This window comes from Myxine glutinosa, chromosome 4 (assembly GCF_964187855.1).
Source record: "Myxine glutinosa chromosome 4, kmMyxGlut1.1, whole genome shotgun sequence".
Lineage (NCBI taxonomy): Eukaryota > Metazoa > Chordata > Myxini > Myxiniformes > Myxinidae > Myxine > Myxine glutinosa.
Window position 1 is genome coordinate 87,450,442 of NC_136264.1, and position 12,722 is coordinate 87,463,163.

A 12,722-nucleotide genomic window follows, 5' to 3' on the forward strand; every position below is an offset into this window, starting at 1 on the left:
CCAATCAAGGGAGGAAAGGGGAATTCTACTCAAGGGGGGAAAGGGGAATTGTACTCAAGGGAGGAAAGGGAAATTCCACTCAAGGGGGGAAAGGGGAATTCTACTCAAGGGAGGAAAGGGAAATTCCACTCAAGGGGGGAAAGGGGAATTCTACTCAAGGGGGGAAAGGGGAATTCTACTCAAGGGGGGAAAGGGGAATTCTACTCAAGGGAGGAAAGGGAAATTCCAATCAAGGGAGGAAAGGGGAATTCTACTCAAGGGAGGAAAGGGGAATTCTACTCAAGGAAGCAAAGTGAAATTCCATTCCTGGAAGCAAAGGGAAATTCCAATCAAGGGAGGAAAGGGGAATTTTACTCAAGGGAGGAAAGGGAAATTCCACTCAAGGGAGGAAAGGGAAATTCCAATCAAGGGAGGAAAGGGGAATTCTCATCAAGGGAGGAAAGGGGAATTCTACTCCTGGAAGCAAAGGGAAATTCCAATCAAGGGAGGAAAGGGGAATTTTACTCAAGGGAGGAAAGGGAAATTCCAATCAAGGGAGGAAAGGGGAATTTTACTCAAGGGAGGAAAGGGAAATTCCAATCAAGGGAGGAAAGGGGAATTTTACTCAAGGGAGGAAAGGGAAATTCCACTCAAGGGAGGAAAGGGAAATTCCAATCAAGGGAGGAAAGGGGAATTCTACTCAAGGGGGGAAAGGGGAATTTTACTCAAGGGAGGAAAGGGAAATTCCAATCAAGGGAGGAAAGGGGAATTTTACTCAAGGGAGGAAAGGGAAATTCCAATCAAGGGAGGAAAGGGGAATTTTACTCAAGGGAGGAAAGGGAAATTCCAATCAAGGGAGGAAAGGGGAATTTTACTCAAGGGAGGAAAGGGAAATTCCACTCAAGGGAGGAAAGGGGAATTTTACTCAAGGGAGGAAAGGGAAATTCCAATCAAGGGAGGAAAGGGGAATTTTACTCAAGGGAGGAAAGGGAAATTCCACTCAAGGGAGGAAAGGGAAATTCCAATCAAGGGAGGAAAGGGGAATTCTCATCAAGGGAGGAAAGGGGAATTCTACTCCTGGAAGCAAAGGGAAATTCCAATCAAGGGAGGAAAGGGGAATTCTCATCAAGGGAGGAAAGGGGAATTCTACTCCTGGAAGCAAAGGGAAATTCCAATCAAGGGAGGAAAGGGAAATTCCACTCAAGGGGGGAAAGGGGAATTCTACTCAAGGGAGGAAAGGGAAATTCCAATCAAGAGAGGAAAGGGGAATTCTACTCAAGGGGGGAAAGGGAAATTCCAATCAAGGGGGGAAAGGGGAATTCTACTCAAGGGAGGAAAGGGAAATTCCAATCAAGGGGGGAAAGGGGAATTCCAATCAAGGGAGGAAAGGGGAATTCTACTCAAGGGGGGAAAGGGGAAAGGGAAATTCCAATCAAGGGAGGAAAGGGGGGAAAGGGGAATTCTACTCAAGGGAGGAAAGGGAAATTCCAATCAAGGGAGGAAAGGGGAATTCTACTCAAGGGAGGAAAGGGGAAAGGGAAATTCCAATCAAGGGAGGAAAGGGAAATTCCACTCAAGGGGGGAAAGGGGAATTCTACTCAAGGGAGGAAAGGGAAATTCCAATCAAGGGAGGAAAGGGGAATTCTACTCAAGGGGGGGAAGGGGAATTGTACTCAAGGGAGGAAAGGGAAATTCCACTCAAGGGGGGAAAGGGGAATTCTACTCAAGGGGGGAAAGGGGAATTCTACTCAAGGGGGGAAAGGGGAATTCTACTCAAGGGGGGAAAGGGAAATTCCAATCAAGGGAGGAAAGGGGAATTCTACTCAAGGGGGGAAAGGGGAAAGGGAAATTCCAATCAAGGGAGGAAAGGGAAATTCCACTCAAGGGGGGAAAGGGAAATTCCAATCAAGGGAGGAAAGGGGAATTCTACTCAAGGGAGGAAAGGGAAATTCCAATCAAGGGAGGAAAGGGGAATTCTACTCAAGGGAGGAAAGGGAAATTCCAATCAAGGGAGGAAAGGGGAATTCTACTCAAGGGGGGAAAGGGAAATTCCAATCAAGGGAGGAAAGGGGAATTCTACTCAAGGGGGGAAAGGGGAAAGGGAAATTCCAATCAAGGGAGGAAAGGGAAATTCCACTCAAGGGGGGAAAGGGAAATTCCAATCAAGGGAGGAAAGGGGAATTCTACTCAAGGGAGGAAAGGGAAATTCCAATCAAGGGAGGAAAGGGGAATTCTACTCAAGGGAGGAAAGGGAAATTCCAATCAAGGGAGGAAAGGGGAATTCTACTCAAGGGGGGGAAGGGGAATTGTACTCAAGGGAGGAAAGGGAAATTCCACTCAAGGGGGGAAAGGGGAATTCTACTCAAGGGGGGAAAGGGGAATTCTACTCAAGGGGGGAAAGGGGAATTCTACTCAAGGGAGGAAAGGGAAATTCCATTCCTGGAAGCAAAGGGAAATTCCACTCAAAGGAGGAAAGGGGAATTCTACTCAAGGAAGCAAAGTGAAATTCTACTCCTGGGAGCAAAGTGAAAATCCACACAAGGGAGGAAAGAGAAATTCCACTCAAAGCAACAAAGGGAAATAAAATTTGTACAAATGAAATTGCAATACGACATATTTTGCATGGGCTGCAGTGAGGAGCCGGATCTGCTCATACACATAGCCGGACGAGTTTGAAGTCTTTAAATGCAAGTGAAATCATCACTGGTTAAAACCGATATGGAAACCAACATAGTCACATATGCTGTGGAACAGATGTGTATCACAAAGTTCCTGGTGAAGAACATTAAACTAGTTGAAATTCACAGGAGACCGTCTGCACAATTTGGTGATGCACATTTTTCACAAAGTGTAGTTTATTTATTTCATTAAAGGAGAGGCTCATGGAAGAGCTGCAGCGAGTTCAAAATTGGCTGAAAATTGGTGAGCGAACTTGATCGAGTATTCTCAAATGCAACCGACTGCGGTTACGCAAAAATTAGAATGGCCAGATTACACATGTGGAATTGCAGGAGAATTGGATGAAGTGCTGGAAGGGTGGAAACAATTATTCATTCTTACTTGCAATTAACTCAATCCAATCAGGTCTTCACCTGCCCTGTAACTTTTTCTGAGAACAAAAAGTCGACAACTGTGAACCGCCCTCAATGAAATGACCGTTAATTTATTTCCCACCACCCCCTTCTAATCCACAACTCTGTTATATATTCCAATTTTCGTTTAACTGCAATGTTTTCCAAAGTCCACACTTTGAATCACGAGTGTTCTGATATAAACATTATTAATACCAAAATGTATTTTATTTGCAATTTCCAGTTTAAAAAAAAAATTAATTGAGATATGGATATTAAGGGCTTACGTATTAAATTCTGACACTGAGAATGTAAACAGGCAAGTTGTGGATATTAAAAATCACAATTTGTTTCACACAACAGCAGCATAAAAACTTCCATCTTGTGAAAAATAAATAGAGAAAAGGTGAACAAATACATTTATAAACAACGCACGCACACACACACACACACACACACACACACACACACACACACACACACACACACACACACACACACACACACACACACACACACACACACACACACACTCTCAGGAATGAAACAACCTCCACTTGACCAGATGGAGCAAATATGCTGGTGTACTTCAGATAATGATAGAAAAACAGCTTAGATGCACAAAAGGTGCGAGGGAAATTTTGATTCCTTTTTTTTTTTTTTTGGAACATCATATCTGTGATAATACTCAGAAGAGTAAAGCAATACATCGTCATCATCACTTGGCTCATCGTAAAGAACATAATTTGCATGTGAAGTACCCACCTGCTCCACCCACCCCACCATTTAAGTACCCACCCACCCACCCACCCATCATTTAACCACCCATTTAACCACCATTTAACCCACCCACCATTTAACCCACCATTTAACCATTTAACCCACCCACCCTTAACCATACCCACCATACCATACCTTACCTTACCTTAACCATACCCACCATTTAACAACATTTTCCCATCATTGTTACTGTCCAATACACCATGACAAAAGGACCTGCAAAAGATATCTTCAAATGATGTCGTTAACTTTACACTAGATTCGAAATAAGGTTGAAGCCTCAAATGAGAAGATGGGAATGAAAGTGAGAAAAAGGCGTTAAAAAGCACTACGGCAATCACACCACGGCAGCAGGGATTGGAGAGCACATATGCGGGAGCAGCACTGAGGAATTACAGGAGAATGAGCAGCAGAGTGTGTTTCATTCACCTGCACAAAATGGATTGCACCAAATAGAACCAGTAAAAGGTACATTTGGCCCCAGCAACTTCACCATGTGCCTCTGCTGAGGCACTGCAGTGCAAAAGAAAGGTGTCACGAGAACACACACATTATCGGGTCAATTAAATGCAGGGTTGGGAGGAATTTCAATCATGAGAATAAAATATGGTGCAGCACAAGCCAAGTTCCAAATGAAACATTAGCAAAACTCATAACAACGAGTTTGAACAGATCAAAATGGTAAATGTGTGAATGTGCAATCAAATACAAGGTTCCGTAATAACAGAAACAAACAACAAAAGATTAACCATTCAAGTTTGTGGCACTGAGGAAACTGAATGTGATGGCATTGACGAGGGATGACTTGGTTAAGTTATACAGAGTCAATGTCCGAGGAGGTGCTGGTATGGCAGCCACGGCTGTACCCAAGAAATGTGGGGCACACTGGTAAGTAGCGAGTCCAACGCAAGCTGTGCAGGTACTTCATGCCCATTGGAAAGTCATACATAGAAAGGTCTTCTCTCGTGTATCCACCCTCTTTGCCATAACTTCTCCAGTTGAGAAGCCCACGCTCTTCGGCTGTTCCTACATAACAAATCACACGAATGTTTGACCAACACTCGTTTCCAAATTACTGTTCAAGTAAATGTTAATATCTAGGTGGATATGTTCATGTCAAAGAGGAAACAAAAGCACAAAACACAAACAAACAAACACACACAAAACTACAGAGCAATCAGATATTGCAGACCCTCACCAGAACATGTTTTGTGTGTTGTATTTTGAGGTGTTTGTGTACTAGTGTGTTACATAATTAATAACAGACGTAATTAATGCATAATTGAATATGTTCAAATACATAATTAGAAGACATACTCATGCTCAAATTGCATGTATTTAATAAACATATTTGCATTCCATTAGTACATAATTAATGGCCTACACACGTGAATAGTATGTAATTAATAGACTTCACGTGAATATTACGTAATTCAGACTACACATGAATAGTCCGGAAATAATCGACGACACACGTGAATAGTACGTAATTAATAGACCACGTGAATATTACGTAATTAATCGACTACACATGAATAGTACGGAAATAATCGACGACACGTGAATAGTATGTAATTAGTAGATGTACTCGGTTCCAATGGTATGTAATTAATAGATGTACTCACATTGCATTACTATGTAATTAATGGACATACTGATGTTCCAAAGGCACGTGATTAAAAGACGTACTCATGTTCCAATAGTGCGCAATTAATACACGTACTCATGGATAATTATCATGTACCATTATCATTATTATCATCAGGTGTCATTGCCATTATTTACAATTATCATTATATACCATTAATTATTATCATTATATTTATCATTATGTACCATCATCATTATTATTATGTACCATTATTATTATGCACCATTACCATTATCTACCATTATCATTATTATATTTATCATTGTGGATCATCTTACTATAATTCACCAAATGTCCTTCCGTCCGTCTGTCTGTCTGTCCGAAGGCACCGTAAAAACTGCTGAACCGATCGCAAAGATATTTTGGGTGGATAATCCTGGGATCTCCAGGAGTAAAATAGGTTATTTCGTTTTCCCAATTTCAGCTTTAGTCTCCAGCATTCTCAGGTTTGGACTCCCGCATAACATTCGCGTTCGCATAACGTTCATTGTTCTCATTGTGATGATGTTGCTTTCCCGGGTGCCGCGCCCGCGCGATCGGTGCAGCCGTTTGTGCGGCACCCGGGAAAGCAACATGTCTCCATCGATCGCTGAATGATCGCTGTCTCCATCGATCTTGCCAAGGCCGTAACAGCTATCGGCTCAAAATCCTTTTAACTGTCGATTTGGTACAGTTACACGTATCGGGAATTTGGCACACGTATCGGGAGTACATACGACATAGCGATTGTGAACACGATTATCAATCACGATTCACGATCACGATCATAGTGTATCGATCACGATTTTAAACACGATGGAATAATATTTACCGATATGAACAGTGATGTGGCTTTTATTGAAATTCTAAAGATACTGTTTAGATTTTGATGATTTGCGTGTGATATGATTCAACGGATGTTTATATGAATCGTTTAAAATAAAAATAAAAACCTTCAATTTCTGATATTTTGCCTTTTCATTTGGGCTTCCCAATTGAAGCCTCGCCCATAGGGCGGGTACCGTTGCTAGTTCACCAAATGTATGTCTGTCTTTCTGTCTGTCTGTCCGTCTGTCTGTCTGTCCGTCTGTCTGTCCGTTCCCAGGTACCGCAAAAACGGCTGAACCGATCGCAACAAAATTTTGGGTGGGTAATCCTGGGACCCCCTGGAGTAAAATAGGCTATATTGTTTTTCCAGTTTTTTCCAATTTTCCAATTTTCCAGTTTTTCCAAACACGATGGAATAATATTTACCGATATGAACAGTGATGTGGCTTTTATTGAAATTCTACAAATACTGTTTAGATTTTGATGATTTGCGTGTGATACGATTTAACGGATGTTTATATAAATCGTTTAAAATTAAAAAAAGCCTTCAATTTCTGATATTTTGCCTTTTCATTTGAGCCTCCCAATTGAAGCCCCGCCCGTAGGGCGGGTACCGTTGCTAGTTATTATTATTTACCATTATCATTATGTACCATTTCCATTATCTATCATTATAATGATCATTATCATTCTTATATTTATCATTATGGACCATTATCATTATCATCATCATCATGTATCATCATCATTACTAGAGTATGTAATTAATAGACATACATTCTGTGTGGACAAACAAACAAACTGCAATACCCTCTCCTCTGGTGAAGGCAAAAGAGACACAAACATACAAAAAAAAAAAACTATTAAGAAAACACAACTAGAGAATTCATAGAACATAGAACACGACACCCCCACACAGAGTTCAAGTACATACTGTTGTGGATATGAGGACTGCATATATATTTTTTTATTGTGTGCTGTATGATTATTATATTATTGTTGTTGTGCTGTGCCTCCTGCCTCCGGAGCTGTGTAAGATCAAAAGGGCGTCCCATAGTCCACAAGCATACACGTCAGCCAATCATAGGATATTCATGTTCGATAGTTATATCTTATTCTGTGTTTTAAGATAAGGCTGTGTCTCCCATTAATTGAAATACTCCATTGCACCAGTGAAAGAGAATAGATCCCCTTCCATTCCCATCCCCAAAAATCCCCATTTCCTTCACATCCCCCCTTTCGTGATTGCCGACCCTCGATTGCCATATTACATCCCCTCTCGTCATTGCTGAGCCTCGATTCCCAATCACCTCCCCTCCAATAACCGCCATTGACCACGAGGCTCGAGTCAGGGAAGAAAGGCGTGTCTCCACCTCGTCAGAGGAGGGGAGGGGCGCGCCCGCCCGTCGTCGTCCGGGGCGGAGCCCGAGGGTCGCGCGACCAACCAGGGCCGCGGTGAGTGACCCGGTAGGTGTGCCCTCGGAGTCGGCGGCTTGATTTCGCTGGAGGTGATAAAAGCGACTGTAAGGGACTGCTTTATGAGAGAGGCCTTGGAGATGAGCATGAGATGAGAAGAGAAGAGAAGAAGAAAGAGAGTTGCAAGGAGTTGGTCACAGTCGGTTGCCAGAGAGAGAAGTCGGTGGTGAGGAGTGAGAGAAGCAAGAAAGAGTTGAGGGTTGAGGGACCAGACCAGTGAGACAAGGCCTGGGAACGCAGCGGACGGAGGCCGCCGCAGCCGCGACACCCCACCGCCAAAGGGGGCCTGAACGGCGGTTCGGAGCAGGGCCGAAACGGAACGGCGGCTGTTGAACGCGCCGGTTGTGCTGCAAGACCCCCCCTTGGACCTTTCCTCTCCCGCCAGCCATCCACCTTCTGCCATCCCTGGCATTCCCCGTGTGAGTCGTCTTTGTTTGTTCTGTCCTGGGTAATAAGTTAAGTCTGTAGATAAGCTAAATTTGCACTGTGTCACCTGCGTCTTGTACTTGTAAATAAACTGAATTGCTTTTTGTTGCTTGTGTGTAAATAGTAGGAATAAATTTAGTAGTATTTCCAACCTGTTTGTCTTCATTTTCCTCTTTGCATTGCGTCGTTTTCGTCTTTTCCCTCATTGAGCAGCTGGGGTGCGATACGGCCAAAGTCTGGGTGAATCGGGTGAGTTTTGTTAGGTCGCGGTTCTAAACCACCGCTCGGTCTATAACATCTAACCGCGATCTATAACAATTGGTTGTCAGGAGTTGGATTCGAACCTGGGACTAAATTTATTTAGCCCAAATTTTGGACACCAATTGTGTTAGTACTATAACAATTGGTGTCTGGGAGTGAGATTCGGGGCCCGAACCAAATTTTTAAAACATCTAGAAAAAAAATTTTGGTCAAAATTACGAGCTGCCGAACTTTGTTTTGTTTTAAAGGAAGAGCCCGAATTTTGAAATCGCGCCATGGCTGTCCAAGGCGACGGGATGCCGGTGGGAGAGATAGAGGGGTTAGAAGTAACCCAGGACTTCGGGGAAGAAAGGGAGGAGGAAAATGGCAATGTGGTTGCGGGAATTTCAGGTGCACAAAATGGCGCTCTAGCGCACGTGATTACAGCGGCGCCACATTTAGCCACGCCCATGGTCGCGGTAGGCGAACCGGAGATGCCAATGGATTTGAACCTTTTTTTTATACAAATGAAGGCCCTTATGGCCCAGAATAGTGAGCAATTGGGGGTAATGGGGAACCAATTGGGGGTAATGGGGAACCGGATGGATGCTCAGGGTGAGCGATTGGAGGGCAAGATGGGGGTAATGAGGGACGAAGCGAGGGGTACTGGTGAGAAGGTAGACAAAAATTTTGAGGGGTTAGACAATGGGATAAAAGAGGTGAGACATGGGTTAGAGGGGGTAGAAAATAGAATGGCTGCCCAGGAGAATCAGATAGAGGGAGTGAAAAATGGGTTAATGGGGTTAGAAAATAGGATGGAGGACAAATTGCGGGAAATAGGGGAACAATCCGCCCGGGAAATCGAACAGATGGGGAACCAGATGGAGGAAATACGACGAGGGGTGAGTGAGGAGGTCTCGGGGCTGCGCGAGGAGGTAAAGCGAGGCGAAAAGCGTATAGAGAAAGAGGTGAGAAATAATACGGCAAAGTTACAGGGGGGAATAGAAGATCTGACGGAGGAGGTGGAGCAGCTGACAGAGGGACAAACTAAGTTAGTGGAGCAGGTTCAAAAGAACACTGCGGTACTAGGAGGGTTAAAGGCGACACAAAAAGAAATTAAAAACGAATTAATAGCGACGCAGAGGCAATGTCAGATGGTACGAGAGGAACTGACAATGAGGGTGGAGGAGGTGACAGAGATAATGGAGACAAAGGACCGGCAGGTGAGGATGCACATAGAGACGGTCACGGTAGCCTTAGAGGACGAACTTGAGGGGACGCACCGAGAAATAAAAGAGGTTAAACAAAAACTAGAGGAAGTGGGAGAAGAGGTGAGTGAAATTAAGAAGGGACGGACAGAAACTAAGAGGGAGATAAAGGAGGAGGTAATGGAATATGTACAAGGTCTGTGTTCAAATCATGATGTGATGCTCACTAACCAAATAAAAAGTTTGCAGGTGGCAGAGGAGGTGCGACGAGGTACGGAGGTGAGTGGCAATGTACATGATGTGAGGGGAGATTCAGTCGGCTTGGGGGGATTGGTTTGGATCCGGGTGTTCGTGAAAGGCCGTTGGTGAGGTGTGTGACAGGACAGGTGTGCGAAAAAAGAGGTGTGCGAGAATGTCCGACCATGGGGTGTGTGAGGAAAAAGTGCACGCCGAGGAGTGAGTGTGCCGTCAGGAGTGAGCCGGTCGAAGCGCGTGTGCGAGGGAGCACAGGGAAGCGCGGTGTGGTGAGTGTTACGGAGGAAGTAACGAAAAAGTGTGCGCGGGAGGATGCGTGAGAAAGGTGTGTAACGGACGGGTGCATGGGGAAAGCGCATGCTGTCAAGAGTAAGGGTGAGTGCGCGACCGAGAGTGGAGGTGAGAGTAGTGAGAGTGAAACGGAGCGTGAGTTGGTTGTGGCAGGTGAGCGAGGATGTACACCTGGAATAGAAGGATGCACACCTGGAATGGTAGAGCGTGAGTGGGAATGCACGCTGGAATTGGTAGTGAGACACGTGGTTGGGTGTGCGGGTGAGAGCACACCTGTGATTGTCACAAAGGAGGTGACCGAGGAGGGGGCGCGAAGCGGTGTATTGGTGAGGTGTGCGAGCAACGAATGTGTGCCAAAGTGTTCGGTGGTCAGGTGTGTGACCAAGTCGGTGAGCGGAATGAGTGTACCGAGGTGTGAAAGAAAAGGTACGAGGAGAATGGGAACGGCTGCATGTATGAGCAAGAAAGAGGTAGCGTATGCATGTAGGCCTGCAGGTGAAGCGTCGACGGTAACCGGGTTAAAGGTTAGGTCGACTTTTAGCCGGATCGGGCCCTCGGTGCGTGCCGGGCTTCGCGTGCCGCGAGAACCAGCGGAGATCCGAGCCACGGCGGGTTCGAAAGGACCGCCGTGCGCGATCCACGCTGGGCCTCGCGTGGAGCGGCCGCGTCCGGGCTCCACAAGGCGGAGCGGGCAGCTCGATAGGAAGGGTCGTCATGGCGACCACTTTCTATTGAGACGTGCCGGCAGGTCGAGATCGGGACATTGGATGGCTCCACGCCGAAGTGGTGCATGGGATCTCGGCCCGGGTAAGCCTCCGTCCCTGCCCCGAATGCGGGACGTATCCAGCCGCTGGCACAAAACGACCCGCGTTCATTGCTCGGCTGTACGAAGCCGGGCTGTAGATGTGAATTGGCGCACCGAGAGGATGTAATAAGTAGACGGGTGATGGTGATAGTGATAGTGATTTAAAACGAAATTTAGAAAAGTGAATGGAATTGGCAGTAAATGGAAAATTTTTGAATTGTTGGATTTGGACGAGCGAAATTGGTAGTGAGAGACCCCCGATGTGGTGGGATGGCAAATCCACCATCCCTCACAGGTGGGGGCAAAGGAGCACTAGATTATGGGGTGTATGGCAGTGAAAACTAGCCCGGGTGGGTTAGGATATGGTGTGTAGGGATCTAGCGAAGATTGACATTAGGTAACGTTAAGTTTAGTTAGTGACTGATACCTGTAGTGGGGACGCAGGTAGATTAGTATGGATGATAATGACGTGGGAGCGCAATAGTTTAAAGGGACGACTGGGAAGCGCAAGTTTCAGAGGGGAGAAGTTAGCTGAGATGATGCCGTGTGTGTGAGGATTGAACAGGTGAGAATGGAACAGGTGTGATTGCACAGGTGTGCAACTGAACAGGTGTGTGGAGCAGTGTATGAATGAGTGATGGTGATGTGTGTTGCGTTGACCAACTGGTCCAGAAAGAGGAGGAGGGTGCAGGTGGCACCAGGTGAGATTGCACAGGTGTGCAACGACAGGTGAATGAAAGACAGGTGTATGGAATAAATGGTATGGAGTATTGGAATGGATGGTCGTGGAGTGAGTATGGTGGAAATTGTGGAGTGGAGTGGATGGTGCGAAGGTGTGAATGGGGGAAGAGTGGACCCCCATCACGGATACCCGGGGCGGGTAGTGTAAGTGTTAGGTAGAGGGTACAGGTAAATTGTGGTTGGATATTGGCATCTGTGGTGCGGGTGAAAGAATGGTCTGTGGATGGGTGCATTAGTGTTGTGGAAATGGCTGGGCGTGTAGCCTGTTAGTGTGTGTAGTTGTTTGAGCACTCCACCACTGTGAGGATGTCGGCCAGGTGAGGCCGCAGGTGGGCTCTGGGAGCCGGTAGTAGTTGTTGTGGATGGGGCCCGAGGATCCGGAGGACGGACCCGGGTAGCCCAGTGCCAGAGGGCACCATGGGGTGACAGAGCCAGGAGAGGGGCTGCCCCCAGTTATATAGGTTAGGGTGAGGAGCTAGGTAAGCTCGGGTGGCAACTACAGTGGTGGAGGTGTGCAGGTGGGTAGACCTGTTGGGAGAGCTACACGTCGCGGCCCAGAAATTGTGCGAGGGCACCGGGAGATGAATCGGGGGAGTGAGACCCCAAATTGAAAAGCACCACAGTTTGGCCAATGGGAATTGGTTTTTAGAACCCATAGTGTAAGAGGGCCAATGGTTTGGCCGGAGAAAGACCCCAGGTAGTGTAAAGTGTGTTAAAGTCATTTAGAGGATAGTTAGGATGAAGGATCTCCTCGCACCATCTGCACCCACTCACCGGAGGTGACAGGTAACTCCACACCATGCCATGTTTTATTATTTTTTATTGTGCAAATGTTTGGAATGTGAGACGCATCATGAAGTGGGTGTGACATTGTGCTTTGATGTTCCATCTCTGCCTCCTTATGAGGATTGATGATGAATTGATGATGGCAAATTTTTGAAGTAGAGGGATTGTGGTGACGAATTTGATATAGGGGAAATATGGGGAAGACG

General features: G+C 45.8%; 1 protein-coding gene across 1 annotated transcript in view; it reads right to left on the reverse strand.

Moving 5' to 3' along the window:
• Positions 1-4,515: 4,515 nt before the first annotated feature.
• The window catches only part of LOC137412174 (solute carrier family 23 member 1), a 93,735-nt gene continuing 85,528 nt past the window's right edge, over positions 4,516-12,722 (reverse strand). The window contains exon 17 of the mRNA XM_068097452.2: positions 4,516-4,856. Coding sequence (XP_067953553.1) covers positions 4,645-4,856 — 212 coding nt within the window. The 3' untranslated portion in view covers positions 4,516-4,644. The remainder of the gene's footprint in view (positions 4,857-12,722) is intronic.